This window comes from Dermacentor albipictus, chromosome 4 (genome assembly GCF_038994185.2).
Source record: "Dermacentor albipictus isolate Rhodes 1998 colony chromosome 4, USDA_Dalb.pri_finalv2, whole genome shotgun sequence".
Classification (NCBI taxonomy): domain Eukaryota; kingdom Metazoa; phylum Arthropoda; class Arachnida; order Ixodida; family Ixodidae; genus Dermacentor; species Dermacentor albipictus.
The window spans coordinates 142,396,653-142,423,619 of record NC_091824.1 but is presented as its reverse complement, the minus strand read 5'-3'; the positions used below and the strand labels follow the sequence as shown (position 1 = coordinate 142,423,619).

At 48.0% G+C, this 26,967-nt stretch overlaps 1 protein-coding gene across 3 annotated transcripts in view; it reads left to right on the top strand.

Moving 5' to 3' along the window:
• LOC135915426 (glycerophosphocholine cholinephosphodiesterase ENPP6-like) overlaps positions 1-26,967 on the top strand; it is a 176,974-nt gene that overhangs the window by 127,728 nt on the left and 22,279 nt on the right. For all 3 annotated transcript variants that reach the window (XM_065448493.2, XM_065448491.2, XM_065448492.2), the window contains one exon: positions 16,607-16,680. In XM_065448493.2, coding sequence (XP_065304565.1) covers positions 16,607-16,680 — 74 coding nt within the window. The remainder of the gene's footprint in view (positions 1-16,606; positions 16,681-26,967) is intronic.

Here is a 26,967-nt window from a genome sequence, read left to right as displayed (position 1 = left end):
CGCGTCAAGGAAATAAGGAGCTGCCGGGCATTTACTGCTCGCGCTATGCAAAGCGATCTGTGATCAGGCGCTTCGCGTACAAAAACCGGATTTTTCGGTGTAACGGGCCGAATCCTGGTGTTCAACGATGCGTGGATTGTTTCGAGGTCGCGCACGTACGGGGCGAAGCTAAGGCACGAAAGCCCCACATACGAATCAGCCCCATGTACAGCGATCGGCCAGCAAAATAACCGGCTAGCCTTTCACTGCGGGATTATCCGCGTGGGAAAGCGCATCTATACATGCACTCATTCTCAAGACGCTCCAAGCTTTCATGGAAGACTAATTTGTACTACAGTATAGAGAACGCAGAATGGTGCTGCAGCAGCACAAGCCTATTTGGTAAAGAGATAGCAGTAAAGGTAAAGGCAGAGAAGTTAACCAGATCACAATATCCGGTTTGCTACATTGCGCTGGAACGCTGTGCAAGTTGTATAAAGAATGTATGTGTCGTGCATATTTTATATTGTTGTATGTATATATGAAGGGAATGGGTTCGCTCTAAGAAGGCAAAGCTACTTCGGCGCTGCCGTCAAAATTTCATTCTTCGTCAGTGGTTGGAAAAGCAACATTCACCATTCACCATTCTACCTCTACGGAAATAAAGAAAAAAAGTTACTAGAATCACTCGCGAGTTTGGAACAGTCCTCTCCGGCGGTTGCTTCAGCTAACAGCCCCAACAAAATTTTCGCCCACGTATTAAGCAGAAATATAATTAAAATTTTAGTCCTAATAGAAGTAATGTGGGGGCTCCCCAGGCATCTGTTCTGGTAAGGGCCAAAGCCAGCATCTGTGCGCTAAAAAGTGAGACGATAAGATATTGGACTTTTGAAGGGAACACCTAAGTTCTAATAGATCGAACATAACAGAATTCCACAAAAGAAAAAAAAAAGGTCGTGCTATAAGTACAAGTGGGTTTCTCAAAAAGAAAGCCTTACAGTTGAGAAAAAAAAATCACAGGCCTGCGTGGCACAACCAGCAGAATCACAGCGTAAGCTGGAGGTGTGGATCCATAGGAGCTCCATTTTCGGCAGCACTCACTGGAGGGTGTTCCCGGCGAAGTCTCCTTGCGTAGTTTTCAAGAGAACGATCAGAACTGTCCGCCCGACATCGATGGCGAGCTACAGCTTGTGCTGCTGTCTGCAAAGCGGTCCGTTGACTCCGACGTCGCTTGGTTGTAGCCACGCGTAGCACTAAGATTCCCTTCTTCAGCAGCGGTTTGTACCTTGCGAGGAAGCGCCATAAAATGCACCGAAGAGTATGCACAAGGTCGATTCAAATAGGTCGCGAAGCTTCGGGCGAAAAGCGGTTCAGTACAGATTGTCACCGACATCAGCAAGGGGGGTTATGGGAGCAGCGATTGAAGCGCGACTATGTTTGAAGGGAATTAACAAACATTGGGAAAGAAAAAGAAAGCGTTTTTTAATTCAAGCGAGACACAGTTAGATTCATTCAACGAAAATAAGATTCCTGGTCAATTTTATATATTGGTGACGTGTTAAGAAAATACAAGTTTATTCAATTTCATTATTATTAATAAATGCATTCATTTTCGGCGCCCATCGTTACAGGGGGCGTTGACGCCACTCTCACTCGCAATGCAATACACGTCTTGAAATGGGCAGAAAGGCGCACTCGTAAAGTTCACCTGTTGAAATACGCCCCCTTACATTTTGTGCTTTCTTGCTTGTCGAAGTTTGCCTGAATTTGGTGACGCGGTAGCTTCATCGCTTCTTAATCTGTTCAATCAAAAGTAGTGAGTTACGACCGCCAGATAATTGTGTAGTTGTTTTCGTGCGACTGCGCCGGCCGACGAGCTTTGCGTCCGACAATAGGATCAGCACTCTACACCTAAAGCTTTCGTCGGCCTCCAAAGAAAGTATGTTCTGTGCAGGAGTGCGATTTTGACAACCGTTCGGCTGGCTTTTCCTGCATCGCTTTCGGCGCTGAAAGCTCGAAACGCCCATCAAGTCGAATGGCGGGGCATTCGAATATATAGCTCCAAAAGCAGGCCAACAAAAGAAATTTCGCGCCTTCGAAAACGAAATGACGTCACTTTCGCTTTTAACGGACATGGCGTCACATTATTTTTTCTTCCGCCGGAAGTGTTCCCATCACATTAAGATGGCGCTAAGCCCCATGAACCGCCGATGGACCGCCATGTTTTGAACGTATGGGCTCCTATGGAAGCTTTGCTACCAGGTATATTTACCTTGGTATGCACGCAGGTGTCGAGACTACGCGGCGCACATGTCACATCCCTTGATCCGTGGCACGATGTAATGTTGTGGATTATTATTATTATTATTATTATTATTATTATTATTATTATTATTATTATTATTATTATTATTATTATTTGTTGGCATCTCCTTTGTTACGGGGCAGTGGTAGATAGTCACTTAGCCTGCTTGAGTTAACCAGGTCCAGCTACATGCAACATACAACTGCTGCATGCAACTGCTACATGTCGGGACGCCTGGTGGAATACAACGGAACTGCAGTGCAAAGTTTGCACGTGTCGCGTACCTCAGGACCTTCATTAAAGTTTTGCGTCCATCCATCCATCCATCCATCGAGGCTGCGCGGCGCGCACGTCACATTGCATGACAATTGGCAAAATTCGTTGTTGCTGATGATTTATTGGCACATCCCCTTTGAAACTGGGCGGTTACAAAGAGTCACCTAGCCTGCTTTATTTTATCCAGGTATGCCATACATGTTTTTCAATCTAACGTTTTTTATACACCTCCTTATACTTCTTTTTCTTCTTCAAGACAATCCAACCATTTCGTGGCCAATCACCCTTAGTGCCTAGGAGCCCGGCGATAGCTGCCACAGACACCGACAGCGGGCAACATCGACAACCGGAATGGCTTTTGGGATGAGCCGGTAACAGCTTACGCTGTAAAACTTCTCCCGGTCCAGGATCGAGCACCGTTCCAACGCCTTACCGTTCTACCATGTGGACCAACTTCCCTTCTGCCACGTTCTAGCCTCCTAACCAGTTTAGATGGTAAAGCCACCACGCAGGTCCTGGCTTCGATCCCCTAAGTAGAACGTATTTTTCTTCAACTGCGAAGCTTTAGAAGAAACCTGCATTGGTTTCGTTTGTAGCTTAGTACTAGCAGAGTCCTTCCATTTCTTTCCGGTCACGAAACTGCCTCCTCAGTTTCATATAGAGCCAGCGCCCGCCGCTAGAGGCGCAACCGTGCATGAGAGGGCATGCGAACGCCGCTACCGCTGTGGTTGTGTGTGGGGCAGCCTCGGTATTCTAGCTTTCTCAACTTCCTCAACCGTCGCTTTAGTTTCACGTAACTATTTTTAACATAGAATATGCTTAAATTACTGCCTGAGCGCGTCTTTTGCCATGATATGAGCGCCCGGGACGAAAAAAACGCCGCTCACAACATGGAGCTTGCGGCGGTCTCAGATAAAAAATATAATAATAATAAAATAAAAAAAAATCTCGGATTTTAAGAGCCAGAACCACGATACGATTATGAGGCATGCTGTAGTGGGGGACTGAGGATTAATTTTGACCACCTGGGATCCTTTAAAGTGCACCTGAATTTAAATAAACGTAAATAAACGTCTGAATGAGATTTAGGTAGGATTAATGCAAGACAAACTTCGCTACTAAATGTCTTTAAATGCACCTAAAGGTCTGCAAAGCGATGCCATTTCTGAGTGAGATTTAGGTAGGAGTAATGCAAGACAAACTTCGCTACTAAATGTCTTTAAAATGCACCTGAATTTAAATAAACTGGTGTTTTGCCTTTCGCCCCCGTCGAAATGCGTCCGCTGTACACGGCCGGCTGGTCTCGGTTCACATTTCTACATCATCGCCGTTCGCCTCAGCATTTTGGTGGTCTCCGCTTTTTAATATTTGCCTGAGATTAAACTCCGCGCATTCGCAACAAAGCGCCAGTGGTCCCACTTATCACCAGATGCAAACATACGGGCTGTTGCACCGCCGCTTACCAGTAAGTAAGCGCCAACTCCCCGTTGCGCATAGCGCGAGATTGTTCGCCGAGCACAGCTGTTCACTTTCTGTTTAACTGTGGCAGAGAAGAACTCTGACTGTGGGCAGTATCTTATAAGGAGATCAAAAGAATGAAATTGTTATTGCAAAGGGCTGCTACCGTAGAATACTTAATGACAAATAAAAGGAAATTGAGCTGCCTCGTGCGCTTAAGATTTCTCTGCAAAGCGATGCCATTTCTGAATGAGATTTAGGTAGGATTAATGCAAGACGCTTCGCTACTTGCAACTTCGCTACTAAATGTCTTCGGTGCGGCTTTTAGCAACGGATTGAGGCGAACGTAAAGTGTTAGGACCTGCGCAGTTGAAACTAGCTGTATTGTAATTAGGCAATTGCCTTAGCAAACAGTCGTTTAGAAGCGTCAGTAAGCCCAGCACTTATTCACGCTGCTTGTGGTTTCGACGCAGAAACGGCGAGACTAGGTATTTTGGTTCTTAATGCGCAACTATTTACAATATGTTAAAAACTTTATAATTCGACTAAGAGAAGAAATAGAACGTGTTGGTGCAAAAACAACATACAAGCACGATCATTCATTTATCATTAAAATAAGCGGACAGAAATACAGACAGCACAGAGGCGCCCGGTCACGAATGGTCCACCATTCACAATGCAAGAAGTTTGTTAAAAGCATGACACTGATATAATAAGCATAAAGAAATAACATCAAACGTGAGAGATATGCATTGGGGGGCAGGAAACAAACAGGAGCAAACGAATGGCAATAAATACAGAAGGCATAATCGATTGTTTCTATCAACAAGAAAGTCTAAAACATATGCATTTCATGACACATGACTAAACAAATCTCAAACGAACACAAGTAGCCGCATCACAAATACAGCAATTTTTTTTTAATTGGCTTGTTAGAGATACCACCATTCCTACTTCTTCAGCTCTTACTTGCAACACGTGTTCAGCATCGTTGTCCCACCCCGCCACTTCAACTAAACAGCCCAGCACATGCACAGAACGCACCCGATCACTCAGCTCGCCTCGCACTGCGCACGCGTTTCGGTACGCGAACGATGCCCTCTGTGGCACAGTGGCGCCGCGTCGCGGCACCTTTGGGCAGTATATGAACCTCTCCCATAGCGTGACGGCGGAGTTTCGTGACCAGAAAAACATGGAAGGACTCTGGTACTAGTCTCGGGTGAATGATAACTTTAATGCAAAGCACTACTGGGATTGATCCTCGAGTTTCTTGCTATAGATGGTGCGCCGGTTAGCCTAACTTTATTTCGACCGACTAATTTGTGCCAGTGAGCGTAGCTTTCGTATGTTTAATAAAACAAAAAATACACAGACCTTATAATAAAGGAGCGCGCGATATTCGACCCCTTCTTCGATTTCTACTATTTTCGCTACAATATTCTGGTATGTGCCACCGGAAGCTTCGGGATACATATCACGGTATTTATATCGATGAAATATTGCCGGTAAGCGCATCTCTATTCAGCGTAATCAAACAATAAATCACAAGATAAGATTTGTACATATGTCGGCTGACAGCAATCTATTTATCTGATAGCACACAGAGCTCTCAATAGGAAAGCGCGTGCCATTCGATGGCTTCCTTGATTTTCTTAAATTTCTTGTATTTGGGCTACCCCATTCTTGTGGCACTATATATATAGGCACGTGCCCATTCTTGGCTGACTCAGCAGAATGCGTTTGCGCCCCTGTAACGCAATGGGTAGAGAATGCTGCAATATATTTAAATATGCGATGTACTTCCCTTTGTATATGCCTCTTATCACCATTTTCCCGTCGACAGTCACCACATATTTCTTTAGCCCTTGTGACATCGCGACATCGACATCTGACACGGTCTTCGCATTTCTACATTGCTTGTGAACGGTGTACCTACCTTCTGATTATTCATCAAAAGCAGTCATTTCTTGAGTTACGACACTTACGTGGACCATGGACTATCGCTGCCTGTGTATGTCGCGCAAATAAGGCACTTTTAACCTCCCTTAAGGACACTGCATGGTCTCATTGAGACGCCTTAGTTTCTCATTGAGCCATCTCATTTTTTATCATCCCCATCTGGAGTAGCATGTTAGGCATGCCGTCACCCTCTCAAGATTCGTCTCTCTCTCTCTCCCTCCACGCACGCACACACGCACGCACGCACGCACGCACGCACGCACACCCACCCACCCACCCACCCACACAAACACAAACACACACACGCGCGCACACACACGCGCGCGCACACACACACACACACACACACACACACACACACACACACACACGCACACACACACGCGCACACACACACACACACACACACACACACACACACACACACACACACACACACACACACACACACACACACACACACACACACACACACACACACACACACACACACACACACATTGAGTATTGAGTCGTCTGCCAATGAAAGGCACTAATGCGTTAAAATTCACATATACTGCTAGTGTTTAGCTCGAAATATATAGCCTCATTGTGGATCGCAATGCAACTTGTATCAAACTCGTCGGGTCCATCTAGACCCCCCCCCCTTTTTTTCCCACTCTCACTAATGCAGTTCTCGCTTCTCCTTCGCAATAATGAAGTGTTCTTGATATAGGTGCTTTTCTAGAAGGTTATTGAAATTAATAACGGTTATTTAAATTTAAATGTTCATTTTTTTTCATTTTATATTTGTTTGCGAAAATTCTAATATTAAGGTGACTGCCCCGTGGATATTAAAACAAAGGTGTCTAATTTAATTCTCTATTCCAGAAATATTCGTATACTAATAAAGAAACATTCAGAGCCCATACTCAAAAACTTTTCTTTCCCAAATACCGTCTGCAATTGCTCATTGCCGCACCGCTAACCTAATATCCTCCCTATTGCTGTAATGAGTGGCGGACGCTCGGACACCAGCCATAAAAGAAACGCTTTTAATAATAAGAAATGTACAGGCCCTTACTTCTTTTCGAGTGCTGTTTGTTTCACATTCGCTAATAGGGCATCGTTAGTCCATTGGCACTAGTTTTCGATATTGCTCACTTTGTACCTGACGAACGCGCACGCGCGCACGCAGGCACTCAAATGCTCCCACGATATAATATTGGTGCGCGTTTACTTCAACCATCCTAGTATCAATTGTGTCCGCCTTGTTCACGCACGTAAAAGAAAACTGAGCGAGCTCAGAGAGTGCTGAGCGTATGCAGTTTGGCGATATCCTGTTCGCGTAACATGCCAACGGAATGTTTATGCGCGAACCCGCAGCGCTTGACACGCGGCAACAGAAATAACCCGGGCGAGTCCAGCGTGCAACAAAGAAACGCAAAAGGCGCGCGCGAGAATGTAAGGCAGCGCGCGTCACATTGTGACATTTGATTGAAGGAGGAGGAGACTGGGGATGGCAGGCTTCCCGACGGCGTTCCTCTCCAGCGGCGTGATCCGCCGGCTAACGGTCGTGTAAGTGGCAGGGCCGAGCTAGCCGCGCGTGCATGGCGATGTCAGCCGTCGACCCTTTTCGCTAATCATGACTTTGGACCGCCAGACGTGGCGTACGTGCGAATGCGAGGTTCCGCCGGTCGCACTCTTGAGCATGATGTCCTTCTTAAGCGCAACTCGAATACAACTGACTCCGTTCGTTGAGCGTTCTGCGGTTTACTTAAGGTCAGCGCGGAGAGGGTGATGCGAGGATATTGCAGAAATATTGTCAACCAGCGTTCTAGCGAAGACCTTATTTAAGATTATTATTATTATATGTGGAAACATAGAAGGCACACAAAGGAAACTGGGAGGGAGCAAGCTGACAACTGTCACCTTTCGGGAGGATGGAATGAAAAGAGAAGAGCAGAAGAAGATAGGAAACAAAGAAATAGGAAAGAAAATAGGAAATAAACGAATGACAGAGACACGGACAACAGAAAGTAGGAACATGCAAAAAATGACTGTAAACAGGTGACCAAATAATTTTTCCGCATCAAAAGTTAGGAACGCCTCTAAAGAATGCAAGAAATGAGCAGGCGAGCTGGTGAATTAATAAGTCAGTGAAAGATTTCTGAAATTAAGCATGTTAGCGTGGTCCTGATAAAAAATTACTCGTCTGTAGTGTAGATGGTCAGTTAGCTTGTACAGAAAACGGAAAAGAATGAATCGATGAATAAATGAATGAATGAATCTTTGCATTGGGTATCGATGTGCGTAAACAAAAACTCTGCCTACACAGCTGTCTTCGGGGAGCGCTGGTGAAAATTCGACTATACGTAGGCAGCGTAGACTAGAAAAAGTAGCAGATGAACGGGTAATCCACCTAAAAACAATTCAGTTTATCAATTAGTCAGGAATAAATACCGAATTTAGCAGTCGCTGCTAGAGTTGGCCTCTTCTAGTGTTACTAGACTACATTTCTTAGTGTATTTTTAAGTTTTCATGCTCAAATAGTTAGTAATAAAAACAAGAACATCAACGAGAAGTTGCGGAACCAGTCGTGCTCACCTAAAAGGATCGTTAGCGTTTGTACTTAAGATCTTGAGATCTTCGTTACCGCATTAAAGCGTTACACAAAAAAACCCACGCCACGCGACGCCTGCATGCGCGGCCTCACTTTTGCCGGGTACACGCGAAAGTAATGTCGCCGCTCTCTGCGCGCCCTCTCCCTCGCACTCACCGAGGGAGGCCGTGACCGTGAGGACAGGTCGTCGCGCCGTTCCCGTCCTCTTACGCAAGGGTCCCGGAAAGGAAGCGTCCCACGATGGTCGCTGGCCGACGCATACCGCCGAAATGCTCGGAGACCCCGTGGTGCTCTCCCGCCGCCGCGACACGTCTACCGCTAAACGGCTCAGCGTGCCGGGCCCGCAGGTGACAGCCATGCGGTCGGGCCCCGGCCCTTCCTGCGCCTCGGTTCCGCGGCCGCAGGCCTTTTGCGGGAGTTGGCCGAAAGAAGTGTCGTCGACGTCCCTCAGCAAAGCCACCCGGCCCGGTTGTCCCAGGCACGCCCTTGGCCCCGTTTTCGATGAGCCGCTTCGTCCCGCCGAGGAGAGCAAAGCGCGCGCCCGGCGCGCGCGAAACAGTTCCGCCGGGGCCGGTGACCTCCATTTTTGACGCCCGAGATGCATCCAACCACCTGGAGGGCTCAGAGATGTGTGTTCTCTCCGCCTCTTCTTTTTGTCTTGTTACTCGGCTCGTCATCTCCGTCTTTTTCTCTTATTTTTATGTTTGTCTGCTCCCTTCAATCTCGGCCTTCGAATGGCCGTTTTTCCTTTTGGCATACGCTTACGCGTCCCGGCTTCCCCTCGCCCCCATCGTACGACGAGTGAAGGAAGGTGTCGATTCCGTAACGGATCTTCCTCGGGATCGGAAGCAACGGCACGGAAGCGAAGGTTCGTGCTGCCCGCGGAACGGCTCTGAGAGGACCCGGGAGTGAGACCAGCCCCTCCTCGCGTTCCTGCTGCGCGGAAGCGTGCGGCGAAGCATCGAAGTGGGCGGCGAACGGCTCGCGCCTCTGGGCACGTGCGCGCTTCGCGGAGATGCCCGTCCCGAGGCACTCGATGGTGTTCCGCCGAATTCGCGCGCTCGCAACGTCTTCCTCGTTCGCTTCGAGGCGCGTCTGCGCATCCTGGACGTTACGACCGCGCCGAGTGTGTTCGGCCCCGGCAAATAACTCGTCGAAGGCGCCGAGAGGTACGCGTGGCTCGCGCAAGTGCCCGAGCGGGCGCTGATAACAGAGCTGCGTCGTCAGCGAGCGCGTTACCGCGGGCGCCTGCGGCCGCTGTTTTCTCGAAAGCGCTCCGAACCCTCGGAGAGCGATGACGGAGGTCATGCGCGCACTTATGCGCCTCGGGGCACTTCAGTCTTTGGCGTGCTGCTGATGAAAATTACAAGGCGTGATTAACTTACGTATTTATTATTATTATTATTATTATTATTATTATTATTATTATTATTATTATTATTATTATTATTATTATTATTATTATTATTATTAGTTGTTGTTGTTGTTGTTGGTGGTGGTGGTGGTGGTGGTGGTGGTGGTGGTGGTGGTGGTGGTGATTGTGGTCTGCTGCAGACTATTGAGGGCATCCAATTATCCTGGAGAAGAAGAAGAAGTTTGGTTCGACACAGTCGCACTGCTGTTTCGCTCCCGAGTGTTTTTGAATTTTTTCGACGTTTTGTCAGATAGATTTGTCGAAGACGTCGGACGACTCGCCAAGGTACCTTCCCTACCGGAGGCCGGGGGGACCTTCTCCTCCCGTCGCTTCGATAGGAACCTGCAGAAGAGCCCGATCTGGTAGCGGCGAGAGCTCCGTCATGACTACGCCTGACCTGACACCGGGCCAGAAGCCACCGACTGACCCTGAGAGCAACCGTGGCTGTAAGCGATACAAGGCTACAGAAACAGACGACGAGTCCACGCTTATTGATGATTGTGACATAGCTGACATCACAGATCTGGACGATGAAGGCTTCAGGCTTGTGCGTCACCGCAAGAAGAGGACCGTCGGAATCCCAGTGATTATTACCCCTGCCACAGAAGGAGCCGACTTGAAAAAGGTAAATCCCATTGTTCTGTCTACGGAAATTGAAAAGATTCTTGGCACATCGCCAGTTAGGAGCCGATTTACTGCTCAAGGAGCCCTGCTTCTAGATGTACAGACAGAAGAGCATGTGAATTCCCTTCTCAGCTGCAAGTCAATCTCAGGGACTGAAATATCAGCAAGAGTGCCCGATTCGTACCTGCAAAACACGTGCATTATTAGAGGAGTACCGAAGTGGTACACTGACGAGGAACTGCTGCTATACCTAAAACCACAAGGTGTTTACCATGCAAGGAGAGTCACGCGACGCGTCCAAATTTCCGAAACCGATTGGGAGTCCAGGCGAACCAGCTCCGTGGTTCTTACGTTCGCTCCGAATACAGACCGTCCAGAGAAGATCAACTTGGGCTTCACAAGACACGAGACCATTGACTACGTTGAGACACCACCTCGGTGCTTCAAGTGTCAGCGCTATGGACATGTGGCCAAGTACTGCCGTGGTGAGCAGCGGTGTAAGAGATGTGGAGGACCGCACGATTTCAAAACATGCACGTGCAGCGAGAACTTTCTATGTGCAAACTGTAGTGGTTGCCATCCAGCTAGTTACAGCAAGTGTCCTACGCGTGCAGCAGCAATAAAGCGTAAGAAAACGTTTATCTTGGGGCCAACAGGAAACGATGAGAAAAATACGACGAAGAAAAAGACAGAAAGTCACAGAGAGTCGGACGAAATCCAATGGAGCTCAAAGAGTGAAACTGATTTTCCAAGCCTGAAGCCTTCTCCAGGAATCCAGGACACAGTGGTGCCATCGCGCAGCGGACCGGCTAAAGCAGTCCAATCAGTGAACAGAGGCCCCGTGGAAAAGAAGACTGCTGAACAACCGGAGCAGCGAAGTTATGCGTCTGCACTGCAGCGACCCCAATCGCGCTGCGACGAAAACAATCAACAGGAGGACTGTCAGCAGGTGCTACGTGCTCTCTTCAAGGCCTTGCGATCACACATAGAGAAGATGCCGGCGAGCTCGATGAAGGAAAGGCTCGAAGTAGTCCTGGCTCTCGAGTCAGTGATTGTAAGCTCTGCCTCTTCTTAAAGCACCAAGCAATATGGATGCGGTCAGGACACAATGTTTACCACCTCGTCCACAGGTGCCACTTATTATGCAATGGAACTGTGCGGGTCTTGCGTGCCACTTACCTGAACTGTCGCTTTTCTTACGCAACATGCCTGTGCCAATATTGGCCCTGTCCGAGGCTGGTCTTCCAAGTTCCAGATCAATTGCTGGTTATGTCGCACATGGAAATCAAAGTATTCCGACATTTCCGAACGGAAGCGCCATGCTATATGTGAGACGGGAAATACCACATTGCGTTCTACCAGTTCAAGACCTTTGCAGCAGTGCTCTGGAAGTCACTGCTGTACAAGTACGGCTGGGAAACCGAAGTCTCAGCGTGGCCTCCGTATATGTGAGCTCTCGTCAGAAGGTCCCGATGGGAGAAATTATAAGAGACCTCTGCAGCCGCTGCCCAGCTCCGAGGATTATATGTGGGGACTTCAACGCGCACCATACTCTCTGGGGCGACAAGACGACTGATGTACGCGGAAAGCAAATTGTTAGAGCTTTAAACACCGAGGGACTCTGCGTGGCAAATGATAAACAGCCAACGTTTTTTCGACCACCGGCCTCTTACAGTGTCATTGACTTGACGTTACATTCAACGGACATCCTCGCATCGTCAACGACTAGCAAAGATAGAATGGGCAGTGATCATTTTCCTGTCTTCGTTAACATTGCTGGATATAGAACCAACGGCCGAAGATCCTGTCCTGTGACGCATTGGGATACGTACAGGGACGGCCTAAGCGAATCATCTGGAGACCTGTTCGCGGACATGCTACGTAGCAAGAGATTGGCTACCGCTGAGCTGAAGCTACCCGACCACTTCCCCGCTCCGGATCTAAAGCTCAAAAATCTATGCGCTGCCCGTAGAAGAGCAGAACGGAGGCTGATGAGGACGAAGGGTGACCCACCAATGAAGACTATATACAACAGGATTAACGCAGTGATTCGGCGGTATACAAGGAAACTAAGAAGAGATCAATGGGCATCATTTTGTGCAAGCCTATCGGTCTTCACACCAGTTCCAAGGATATGGTGGGTCGTTAATAACCTTGCTGGAAACTTTCGACCACACAAGCCATTTGAAGCCCTGGCATTGAAGTTAGGCAAGACACTCGCTTGTCTTGCGAATGCGTTCGCTGAAATATACTCTTCCGGCAGGTCAGCCGGCACAACCGACCCGCCACCGCCGCTGTCGTCGTCTTTAATGGATGCTCCGTTCACACTCAGAGAGCTGGAACTAGCCATGAGCAGCCTCCGACGTCGCTGTGCGGTGGGACCTGACCTTATCAGTAATCAGATGCTGACAAACCTACCGGTTGAGAGGCGGCGTGATTTGCTGGCATTTTTCAACCAAGTCTGGGCCAGTGGGGCTATCCCACATTTATGGAAGGTAGCATGGGTGGTACCGGTTCTGAAACCTGGAAAGAATCCTGCAGCTCTGGACTCATACAGACCGGTATCACTGACCTCGTGTGCAGCGAAGCTATTGGAGAAGATGGCGTGCACAAGACTCACTTGGTATGTCGAGCAGGGTCGAAAACTACCATCGTGCATGACTGGGTTTCGGCAGCGTCTAAGCGCTCAAGACAATGTGCTGGACTTGCTAAGCCACATAGAACATTACAGTGCGGACGGCCTGTCGACACTTGCTGTTTTTATGGATGTCTCTAAAGCTTACGACTACGTGTCTCAAAGAGCCATCATCAGCCAGTTACAAGTTATAGGCGTCACGGGTCATCTCTTGCACTTCGTACATACGTTCCTCAAGGATCGTCGCATCAGAGTTCGTCTTGGCGACACTTTGAGCGATGAAATACGTATATTTCGTGGTGTGCCACAGGGGAGTGTTTTATCTCCCTTATTATTTAACATTGCCATGAGTAGCCTCCCAACAGTACTAAACCATCGAACACCAGTGAAGATATCTATATATGCCGATGATATCTGCATATGGGTCTCCGGCTACCAGCATCGCCGCCTCGCACGAATAGCCCAGGGAGCAGTAAAAGCAATTCAGAGTCACTTGGCCACGATTGGATTAACACTATCAGCAGAGAAATCTTCATTCGTACTATTTCCTGGAGTGAAAAGAAAATCTACACGCTTGACGCTGACTTTGGACGGATACCAGATTCGACAAGTCACCAACGTCCGATTCCTGGGCGTTACCTTAGACCACAGGCTACTGTGGCGCCGCGGTGTTGACCACGTTGTGGCGTCATCGTCACCCAGGCTACATGTGCTCAAGCGAGTCGCTGGCATACGCTGGGGCAACCACCCGACGTCAATGCTACGGCTACATACAGCGTTGGTTACCAGTAGAGTCCTGTATCAGCTACCTCTGATGTCACCCTCCGACAGCCAATACGAGCGCTTAGAAGCCATCCACAGAAAAGGTATCCGACTTTGCCTTGGAGTACCTCAGCCAGCGTCAAACAAGAAAGTGCTCTACGAAGCTGAGTCACGCCCTCTACGACTTCAGGCTTCCGAGGCTCTGATGATCCAGCTACTACGATTGAGTGAGTCTACGCCCGGGAGAGCCCTCTTACGACGTATAGGTAACAGGCCGCGCTCACATTTTTATGCAGCATTGAACACGCTTCGCGTATTAGGATTGCGCTGCTCAAGATCGAGGGAAAGGATAGAACCACCCTGGACATTCGAGGACATCACATGCAACTTAAGTGTACCACGATTGCAATCAAAGAGCTGCATTCCATCTGCAGAAGCCAAGTCATTAGTCCTGGAACACCTGAACACGACTTACCCGAATCACCTACAAGTATACACAGATGGCTCTGTAAAGGCAGACGAAGACCGCTGTGCAGCTGCATACTACATTCCCTCTCTAAGATATACGTGGTCTGGGCGTCTGGACTGTATAGCCTCGTCGACAGTTGTGGAAGGCGCTGCGATAGCTTCTGCTCTGCGCAAATTAAAGACTTTGCCTCCGCAGAATGTGGTTGTCCTTACGGACTCAAAGGCCGCATTACAACAGGTATACCATGGTTTGCCATCCCTCAAGTTCCCACGCAAATCCCTAGCCATCGTGAAAGAACTCAACAGCAAAGGCTTCACAGTAAAATTTCAGTGGATTCCCTCCCACATTGGTATCTCAGGAAACGAAAAAGCTGATGCGCTTGCATACGCAGCACTCTATCATCCTCCAAAAATCAAGGCTCCAAAAAGTAACAACGTGCAAAAATCTGAAATTCGAAATCACTTTGCGTCGCTTTGGGTTCCACCGCATATGCCCTGCGTAACCAAGAGATTGCACCGAGAGGAAGCCTCACTTCTATATCGTATAAGGACAGGATCTGCTAACACACCGGCCTGGTTATTTAAAACGGGGCGAATCAATTCTCCGAACTGCACGGCATGCAACGAGACAGGAGACATTGAGCACTTTTTGTGGTCCTGCCAGCAATTCCAAGATGAAAGAGACACTCTCCTGAAGAATTTGCAAAACAAGGACCTTCCGCATGCGCGCCTGCAACACCTTATATTTCCCGAGGGATCAGTGCTGGCCCGCAAAGAAACTTCACGTCTCCTGATCGAATTCTTAAGAGAGACTGGGTTGATGGACATATGGTGAAACCCATCAGCGGTATTGTGCGAGACGCTCGGGCGGAGCAATTGCCGGCCTTGTTCGCCAGGCTAAACCCGCCTGTTGCTACAATTCACCACCACCACCACCACCACCACCACCAATTCTCCTACTCGAATACGCCTCTGTCATCTGGAATCGTATTTCTAGATCCAACACTGACATTTTAGATAGGGTCCAGAAAAAATTTTTAAGCAGATATTATCACCCCTTTGCTAACGCAGACACTGGACCTTGTTTGATTATTCTCATTGCCCTTATTCGGTGCCGACATAATCGCGCTGACCTTCTGTTTCTTTTCAAACTCCTTCACGGTATCCTCAGCCTCACTTGTATCATGCTTCGTATTTCGCACAAGATCAGAGAACATGGACGTTTCCATGCTCCTGCCTGTCATCACGAGCACTCAACTGTCCACAGAATACAGAGTTCTTATAACACTTATTTTCATGGTCTCTACATTTTTCATAACTTGCTGTGATTATTCTTTTTGGTGCGTTGCGTTATTGCGTCATAGTTTCACAGGTTGTTAAACTGCCCTTCTCCTCCTTTTTCTGTTTTATTCACCTTGCGCCTTGTGTATGTACACCTTTGGGTTCAAGTCAAAGAAGCTTGGCCAAATAATAAAGTTTATTCACTCTCTCTGTTATTGTTCTCGCTTTTCTTTAGTGTATGCGTGCACCAGCAGACAGTCACTATGGTTGTTCCTGGGCACGGTAAATAAATCATGGATTGATTGAATCAATTATTGATTATGGCGCTTCGGGGATTTCTCTCCAGGCATATGTAGTCAAAAATAATAAAAAAGAGAGAAGAAAGAATGTTCATTGTAACATCCCGAAACTCTACTCACGGTTATGTAGGACGCATCAGTTTTGACCGCCTGGGGCTCTTTAACGTTCACCCAAAGCGTGGTATACGAGAACATAGAAACATAAAGCAGAAAAGTTGAAGCGGTTACTGACTCGAGGCTGTTCTAAAGAAATACAACATCTGTTTCAGTTAGGAAGAAAAAGTCTAAATTAAGCGTGGTTTTCGCGTACCAGATCATAACCGTTAAGGAACTGCCGGGAGAGAACAATGGAGTTCGTCTCAACAATACACCATAAGGTGACGTAATCGACGCGTAAGCATCGTAGCCATTGCTGAGCTGAGGAACTCAATGATTCAGTCAGGACACAGAGACAATCCTTAGTTCGAGTAATGCCTTCTGTGCACGAAGAATGTTTTTGGCCAGAACATGTAGCGATATAAAATTACCCGTTTCGTGTCTGCAGGTATTATGCGCAGCTTCGGTCGCATGAAGACACTGCCCGCACAACTTGTCCCTCGCGAAGGCTTCTGCAATGCCGTAAGTCCTGTTCCCTTCCTCTATTCCATTTCTTTATCTTTACCATCGCGAAGTTACTATCTGTGGCAACAGCTTCCAGGTCAAGAAGCCCGCGGCTGCAATGTGAATAACATTGTGCGGCGACACTACACGCATTCACCGGCACTGACCACATCTACGGGTATGAATGTAGGTGTCTCTTCGCTTCTACAGGCCCCTACAACTAGGTCAGCGACAACGAGCGCAGAGGCATCATACGGCTTCATGTCCAGTCCGGTCGTGAGCGCTTTAGGCTGAGTTCTTTTTTTCTCTTTTCTTTCCAAACCGATATGCAGTTTAGTTCCGCTTTTGCAGTGAACTCGTTTACGGAGTGGCGAGCACATCTTGCGCGGTGCTTTAAAAATATCAACGGTGAATCAAGGAAGTGTCGACTAATTAACCCCTTTATTTGGACAGCTTTTGCCGCGTGTTTTGCTTGAGGGAGGACACGTATTATTTTGTGATGTTTGGTTTTCTCATTTTCCATTTGGCAAAATAATTTTCGTGTTCTTCTCTAAACGATGTGATCACGAGCTGAAAGTTCTTGAAATGCGCTGTCGTACTGATGTCTACCGTAATTCATTTTTTCCGCATGCTTCCGCACACTGGAATAGGCTTCCCAAGAGCATTGGTGAATGTAAAACGTGTTCAGAGTTTCTGTCTTTATTGTCTCGCAGAATGCCGTAGTATGTCATCCCGTTTACGTTATATCATTTGGCTGGGATTGCGCTTCATGCGATAGTGTGCCCTTTCCATTTCTGTGTTGCAATTTTGCACCGCAGTTCACTGAAGACCGTTTTGCCGTCGAGATTACTCATCGATGTTACGTGTTTTATTACTTTAACACCTGTGCTTAGCTGTTTTAAGTTCTTGTCACATGTTCATTTTCCTCCAATTGCCCCCCCCCCCCCCCCCCTCCCCGTTAATTATGCCCTTGTGGTGCTGCAGGTACTTGTATAAATAAATATAAATTAAATTCTGCGTGGAGATATTCACGCACAGATATACGATGCGAACTTACCCCATTGGCTTGAAAAAACAGAACCCTTGTCGTTGCCCCTCTTCTTGTCGGCTGACAATGACCGAGCTCGTTCTATAGCCCAGCATTTCAATGAATATTTTCAGAGCGTGTGTAACACTTCCGTTTTAAACTGTGCATGTAACACGGCAGTCTTTTCACGTGCAGGCACATTTTTCATTTTTTATCCTCATGTGGTACCTATGCTGCTAAATTTGAAAACCAAAGTGTTGTGCGGTCCCGACAATATCCCAAACGTATTCCTACGACGATATGCTTTACTTCTTGCTAAATTTATGGTTATTATTTTTCGCACTTCTTTGCTGACTTCACAACTGCCCAATGATTGGAGGACATCCAGAATTGGGCCCATCTTTAAAAAGCGAGACCGCCTGACACTAGAAAATTATATACCGTCCTATTTCACTAACTTCGCTATGCTGTAAAATTATTGAACATACCTACTAGTATAATAAACTTCCTCGAGGAACGCTGCATATTGGCCAAATATCAGCATGAGTTTCGGAAAGGATTATCGACCGTAACTCAACTCGTCACATTATTTCATTCTCTCGCATTAACCCTCGATAGACACGGTAGGATAGATACGCTTTTCTTGGATTTTTGCAGAGCCTTCGATAAAGTTGCTCATAGCCTCTCGAACCCCGAATACATCTCAAGTCAGTTCTTATTGCTGACTCGTATTATACAGACGTCGTTTTCTTTTTTTCTTTTCTTTTTGTTTTTTTGCTTAAGTACAGGGGTGAGGTGCCATCCATGCGAAAGTGAAAATATGGTTGGCAACTTGCAATGTAATGTACATAGAAAGTGTCTCGGTAGGGATACCGCTTTCGGCAGCCGGGTGGCTGCCAAAAGCGGGCCTCAGGAGGATCTGGCTGTCAGGCAGACTATATACACATATGTCATTTCATTTCATTTCATTTATTTACCTTAAAGACCCCACTAGGGGGTATTACATAAGGGGTGGGTGTACATAAAAAATAATATGAATATGAACGTGCAGTGCGTAATTTACTTCGCGCGTCATGAGTACCGAGGTGATTATCAGTACATCAGTGTTCTTCCGCTCCACTGAAATGTGCCTTTGCGCGTCTTCTCAATGAATGCCCAACCGTTCCAAATAGCGTAAGTTACGAGACAACTGAATGGCTATCAGAGAGTAGCAGGGCGTAATTACGAGGAATGCACTTTAGCAGCCGCTTTCATGCGCTTCACGTGTTCGATAAGAAATGTGCCAGTTTGAACGTGAGCCAATGTCTGTAATCTAATCTGCAGGAGACTGCTATACGTTCCGAATCCTATACAGACGACTGTACTCACATCGCGCTTCTACTACTGCGCGGAAGAAGGCACGAAGCTATCGCCATGCATTGAGAACATTTGCCGAGCGTAATCAGTGTGGCGTGTTCCGCTGGCTGTAACAAGGATAATCCTCGATTTGCTCGAGGATAAGACATCTTGGCATTCTTCGGTGTGCATCAGACCCTCTTCGTCTCATAGCTAACATAGGCACTCAGTATAAAAGAGGGAACGCTTTCTGACAATATTTGCCCGTATTTTCGGTCACAAATGGCATCTTCAGACAATATTGGCTTGATAATAAGATGTCTGATTAAAAATGTTTTTGCTAATGAGATACTTACTTCTAACTGGTTGTCGCTAACACTGCGACAAACCCTTCCTGAGCTTCTAAATAAGAAAGGGTCTCTTAATCGAGAGCAAGTAGGTTATGGACTTCATATTAGTTTTTTTATTGAAATTAAAAGTAAAAGAGAAAGAAGTAGTCACCCTATAATGGTGGCTATATATATATATATATTGTACTGTAAAATAGGGAGCAGTGGGGCTGTGGCTAGGAGAGAGACAACGACGACGAGAAAGAACAACCTTGTTTCGGTGCTCGCTCGGCTACACTACCTCTCGCTGCTCCAACGTTCTAGTCGCGAACGCTTACTGCTCAAAGTGCTTCGCGACATTTGGTGGAAGGTGCTGGACTTATTGCCAACCTGGAACTCCGAAGCCGGACGATCCCTGTCACATCTCCCATGCCTGAGGAGACTAGCCCAACCGCCCCACCCATGGCACCGCCTCCAGTCATCTGTCCTGGTGCGCCACGCCAACGGGATCCTCCCATATTCAATGGAACTGATGATCATGACGTAGAGGACTGGCTCTCATCATACAACCGAGTGAGTGCCCACAACAAATGGTCTGATGCTGACAAGCTTGGCTACGTCCCTTTCTACCTTTCCGGGGTCGCCCATCTTTGATTCCGCAACCATGAGGCTGACTTTTCCACCTGGTCAGCATTCCGCACGGCACTTCAGGAAGTATTCGGTCGCCCTGCTGTGCGCAAACTTCGGGCTGAACAACAGCTTCGCTGTCGTGCCCAACAAAAGGGCGAAACTTTCACGAGCTACATTGAAGATGTAGTTGACATCTGCCGGCGTATAGACCCTGATATGACCGAAGATGGCAAGGTCAAGAACATCTTGAAAGGCATAGAAGACGACGCCTTCCAAATGCTCTTGGCAAGGAATCCTCAGACGGTCAACGACATCATAGCGCTTTGCCAGAGCTATGAAGAGCTGCGCAAACAGCGGCTTTCTACGCGCCGAGCTCTCGCTCCGGACGTCGCACTTTCCGCTCTGAGTGATGGCGTCACTTCTGCTCCTTGCAGTTCCGAACTTTTCGACAGCATCAAGCAATTTGTACGAGAAGAAGTGGCGCGCCAACTCTCTCTTCTGCCAGTCGCTCCAGCCTCAGAGCCGCGCTTGTCTCCAGATCTCCGTCACCTGATACAAGAACATGTCGCTAACGCAGTACCACTTGCTCATCAACCGCCTCCTCCGCCTGTGCCACTTACGTACGCTGCCGTTGTCGCCAATCCAAGGCCTCCTTCTGCAGGTAATCAATCCAGACTTACCAGCGCCTTTCCCTCACCTCCGCAAGCAGCTGCAACATACTCTCCTGCCCCCCCAAGCAGCTACTGGCCGCCACAGCAGCCCGTGCGCCCACCTCGCCAATATTTCCGACAGTCTACGCCCGCTGTTCTCAATCCATGGCGCACCCATGACAATCGGCCTATCTGTTATTCGTGTGGCCTACCTGGGCATGTAGCACGGCTTTGCCGCCGGCGTGGATGGTATCCTTCGGACTCTCCGAGGGCACAAAGTAACGGTTTCGACTCTACGTCCCGTTCTGCTGCTGCCGCTCAGCCCTTCGAAGCCTCGTCTCCTCTTTCCCGACCCTTCAATACCCGTCGGTCTCCGTCTCCCCGTCGGCGTTCTCTGTCGCCGCTTATCCGTCGTCCTGAAGCTATCCGAGAGGAAAACTAAGGACCGCAGTTCCGGAGGCAAGAACTGCGATCTCAGCGAACTCCTCAAGACCTCATTTATTTCCTGCGAACATCCTTGAAGTTTATGCAGAGGACATTGCCGTTCATGCGCTTGTAGACACGGGAGCAGCAATATCAGTGATTTCGGACCAGCTTCGTCTTACCCTTAGAAAAGTCGCGACGACTTATTCAGCCATTTCATTACGTACAGCAAGCGCTGCGCCGATTGAACCCTTAGGGAAGTGTACCGTGCGTGTTGTTATAAGCGGCGCTTTATACCATATTGAGTTCGTTGTTCTGCCTCGCTGCTCCCATGCCATGATTTTAGGATGGGACTTTCTGTCCTCTCATCATGCCGTTATAGATTGTGCCCGTGCTGAACTCGCGCTGTCGCCATTCGGCACCGACGTTTTTGTAGATACTGATGACACTTCCAGTCGTGTGTTCGTCGCCGCCGACACCGAGATTCCTCCATACTCTGCCGCACTTGTACCCGTTTCCTGCGTTGGGTTTTCCGACTCCACAGTTCTTTTCACGCCGTCTCAGCTTGTTGCTCGCCGCCATCCTTTCTTGCTTCCTTTTGCCCTTCTTGCCATTCGACAAGGTTCGAGCGCACTTTATGTATCAAACCTGTTTCCTTGCCCTGCTAGGCTGCTCCACAATGAGTGTCTTGGTTATGCCGACGAAATCGAACCAAGCTTCCTTTACGATGTGCCTGACGACCCGGCTTCTCCTCCGGTTGACGCTCTGGCCCTTCAAGTTTCTCCTCCCACGCCGCCGTGTGACCCACCATTTTACCAGAGTATTGATCCCAACCTCGCTCCAGCGCAGCACGCCCAGGTCGTCCATCTTCTAGACCGCTTTCGCACGTCATTCGACCTACAACAATCACGCTTAGGCCGTACTTCCACTGTTGTCCATCACATTGACACCGGCAACCATGCGCCTTTACGCCACAGGCCGTATCGTGTATCCGCCACGGAGCGTAGCGTGATCGCTGAGCAAGTTGGAGACATGCTCCAACGCGGTGTCATACAACCTTCGCACAGTCCCTGGGCTTCTCCTGTAGTGCTGGTAAAAAAGAAAGATGGCACAATTCGCTTTTGCGTGGACTACCGGCGACTTAATAAGATCACCCGCAAGGACGTTTATCCGCTACCCCGTATTGACGACGCGCTAGACTGCCTCCAAGGCGCTGAATTCTACTCATCCTTAGACTTACGATCCGGGTACTGGCAAGTGCCAGTGGCTGAGTCAGACCGTCCGAAAACGGCCTTCATCACACCTGACGGTTTATTTGAATTCACCGTGATGCCATTTGGCCTGTGTAATGCGCCTGCCACATTTGAAAGAATGATGGACAACATCTTGCGCGGCCTCAAATGGCAGATATGCCTGTGTTATCTGGACGACATCGTTATCTTTTCACCGGACTTTCCTTCCCACTTACTTCGACTTGAACGCGTCCTAAAGTGCATCGCCGATGCTGGCCTCCAGCTTAACTTGAAGAAGTGTCACTTCGCTGCCCGGCAGCTGGTCATCCTCGGCCATGTCGTGTCGAAAGAAGGTGTACTTCCTGACCCGGCGAAACTACAAGCTGTTGCCCAGTTTCCCCGACCAACGACTTTGAAAGAACTGCGCAGCTTCATTGGATTAGCGTCATACTTTCGCCGTTTCATCCGCAATTTTGCCACTATAATTGCACCTTTAACGCAGCTTCTTCGTTGTGGCCACAACCTTTCAACCTGGTCACGGGATTGCGATGCCGCCTTCACAAAGCTGCGTCGTCTCTTGACGTCACCACCAATCCTGCGCCATTTCGACCCCAGCGCTCCAACTGAAATACACACGGATGCCAGTAGCGTTGGCCTTGGGGCCGTTCTCGCTCAGAGAAAGGCTGGCTTCGATGAGTACGTCGTTGCCTTCGCCAGTCGTGCACTCACTAAACCTGAATCGAACTATTCTGTCACAGAAAAGGAATGCCTCGCTATAATTTGGGCCATAACCAAATTCCGTCCGTATCTTTATGGCCGCCCGTTTGACGTCATACCTGATCACCATTCGCTGTGCTGGCTGTCATCCTTAAAAGAACCGTCCGGTCGTCTTGCTCGATGGGCCCTTCGACTGCAGGAGTATGACATTCGCGTACTGTATCGTTCTGGCCGAAAACATTCGGATGCGGATGCCTTGTCTCGTTCTCCACTAACAGACGCGGCTAGCTTCCCGAAAGCCTCGTTGTCCGAGTCTTCCCTTGCTGCCACGGACATTCTTCTGGAGCAGAAGAAAGACCCATGGATTGTGTCCATGCTGCGTTTTTTGTCCAGCCCATCGACACCCACTAACAATCGCGCATTACGTCGCCAAGCACATCACTTCTCCATTCGCGACGGGCTCCTGTACCGTCGCAACTACCTCCCGGACGGCCGCAAATGGTTGCTTGTCATCCCGCGACACCTGCGTTCGGATATTTGCGCAGCGTTCCACGACGATCCCCAGTGTGCGCATGCAGGGGTACTGAAGACATACGCGCGTCTACGCCTTCGTTACTACTGGCGGGGGATGTATCGATTCATCCATCATTATGTCCGCTCCTGTTTGGTTTGCCAACGCCGTAAAGATCCCCCTCGTCGTTCAACCGCCCCATTGCAGCCTTTGCCTTGCCCAGCACGTGCTTTTGATCGAGTAGGCATCGACATTTATGGACCTCTGCCAACCACATCAGATGGAAATCGCTGGGTAATCGTGGCCATCGACCATCTTACGCGCTATGCGGAAACTTCCCCTTTGTCCAGCGCTTCTGCACGTGACGTCGCCTGGTTTCTCCTGCGCCACATCATCCTTCGCCATGGAGCTCCCAGGGAATTACTCAGTGACAGAGGCCGCGTCTTCCTCTCCGACGTCATCGAGGCTCTCCTCAAAGAATGCCGCATCATTCGTCGCACCACTACTGCGTATCATCCGCAGACTAATGGCATGACCGAGCGCTTTAATCGCACTCTTGGTGACATGCTGGCCATGTACGTTGCATCCGACCAAACCAAATGGGACCATGTTCTACCTTTTCTGACCTACGCTTACAACACCGCCACGCAGACTACCACGGGATTTTCGCCCTTCTTTCTCCTGTACGGACGCGAACCTTTTTCCACAATGGATACTATCCTTCCGTACCGCCCTGACTCCACGGAAACAACTACCCTATCCGAAGCTGCTGCACACGCAGAAGAGTGTCGCAAGCTTTCCCGTATATTTACGTCAGAAGACCAGCAACGCCAGAAGCACCATCGAGAAAGTTCCAATGCTCCTGTATCCTATCCTCCTGGCTCGCTAGTGTGGCTTTGGGTGCCAGCCTCTACCACTGGACTGTCACCGAAACTCGCGTCGAAGTACCAGGGCCCATACCGCGTGATCAAACAAACGTCTCCAGTCAACTATATTGTGGAACCCCTCGAGCTACCTTTGGATCATTGCCGCCGTGGACGCGAAATTGTGCGTGCCCAGCGTCTCAAGCCCTACTATGATCCGCCTGTGCTGTCCTACCCGTAGGTCACCGGGACGGCTTCCTTTTCCGCGGGGGAGATAACTGTACTGTAAAATAGGGAGCAGTGGGGCTGTGGCTAGGAGAGAGACAACGACGACGAGAAAGAACAACCTTGTTTCGGTGCTCGGTCGGCTACACTACCTCTCGCTGCTCCAACGTTCTAGTCGCGAACGCTTACTGCTCAAAGTGCTTCGCGACAATATATATATATATATATATATATATATATATATATATATATATATATATATATATATATATATATATATATATATATATATGCATGAAAATCAAGTGCTAACTCGTGGGCGGGTCACCATCGCTTGCTTCGAAAACAGTATTTCGAAGACGGTTTTCCCCGAAAGCTGAACAAGCCAAGAAACTGCACTCATCCGCATCCTTTCAGATGCACTAATTGGAATCATCATCTCTACAATACGAGCAGTTTTACAGGATGCCGTAACACGCGAAGTTCCTCACCTTCCCCGTAAAGAAAGTATACAGCGGGAAAAAATGAAAGAAGAGAAAGAAAGGAACATAAACGCGCCGATACATATGAATTTTTACCAGAGTGTCAAACTGAACCTGCACCCGGACCGAGAACCGTATTCGAACCTGAGTTCTAGCCGGAACTGAGCACAATGCCGAATCGATATTTCTGGTATGTGCCTGAACCCCAATGGCACCTTAACCAAAAGAGATACTAACGGTTATCGGTTCAGCACAAAACGGTTCAATCATAAAAGATTCTTCAAGATACTTCCAGTAAACTCTCACGCTAGTGAACTCCAAGGGACGCAAGGAAAGTGTTCACTTCACTAAACGTTCACTAAGCTGAATATTCACTGGAATATGTAAAATCATAGGGCATAACATCATACCGAAACGGTTCAAGCATAAAAGATTCTTCGATTTAATTACACTGAATTCTTACTTGAGTGAGCTTCAAGGGAATAAAGGAAATAGTTCATTTCACTGAAAATTCACTAAACGGTATATTCACTGGAATATGGAACATCATAGGGCACCGTACGGCACTTGAACCGAGAGAGATACTAACTGTTATCGGTTCGGCACGAAACGGTTCAAGCATAAAAGATTATTTGGTATAACTACAGTGAACTCTCATTTGAGTGAACTTCAAGGAACCCAAGGAAATATTTCACTTAACTGAAAGTTTGCTAAACTGAATATTCAATTATATATGGAACATCACAGGGCACAGCAGAGATCGAGTCAAAAGTGGGAAATGCGATCATATATACGAAGTGCAAAACAGTTACATTGCTGCGTGTCTCATTTTGAAAAAAAAAATAACATCTGTAATTTTCATTTGCACTGGTGCTCTTAAAGCGCAAGAAGTAACAAAGCTGTCCAGAGAGTCTATGTATTTGTGCACTTCCTCTAGCAAAGCTTGTTGCTGAGACACAAAGTCTCGCAACTTTTCAAGGCATCCTACAGCCTCGGCTAGAGTTACAGGATTTGAATCTTCCTCTGCCAATGCATCTTTCTCGTCGCACTCTTCTTCTTCGGGACGAACACTGCAAACAATTTCCAGATCTAATAGTTCAGCACCAGTAACAAGCCTCACTATCACACTGCACATAGTCTTCTAACGAAGTATTGCTTCGAAGTGTTGCCAGGGTCCACTGATCAAGTTCGTTCAACTGAAACATTCGCTATTCAAAAATTTGTTTAACTGAAATGAAACTTTCCTATGCATTCCATGCATAGGAAAGCTGCCTCAAATTTTCTAAAAGTTCGTTGTGCTGAAATATTCGTTAAACCGATGTTCGTACAACTGAGGGTTTACGGTATTTCTTCAGTCAGTGCACCTTACCAGCATAACGGTGCAGCTCACGAGTTGCGTTATGTGCGAGAATGGGAACAGACGATAGGTCTGTCCTGGTAACTACACCACCACCTCGGCAGAGACTCTTGTACTTCTGAAGTCGGCCATACCAGATGTGTTCCGCTACCTAAACATTGGTTCAAAGGCACCGCAGGATCACCGGTTTTGTGGAAACGCCACTTTGGCCGTTCCGCCAGCTCCACTATTCTGCCGTAAAACGCACATGGCAGAATAAGACAAAGTGCATAAAAGACGGTGTTCTCTATATTGGAAGATAGGAAACAAAGGTAGTTCATCAGCATGGCTTCTTCTAAGAATAATACCGTGGTCGCTCATGAATGCCGTCACCTTCTCAGCGCGTGGTAATAACTTCTGTAAAAGGCACGGGAAATGTGCTATTGTAGCGTGTCCCGGTTAAACCCACGTTTTGCGTCTTCAAGCAGAGAACAACGCTATTCGATTTCTGCAAATCGTTCCCGGGGCACAATATCAGTGATTTA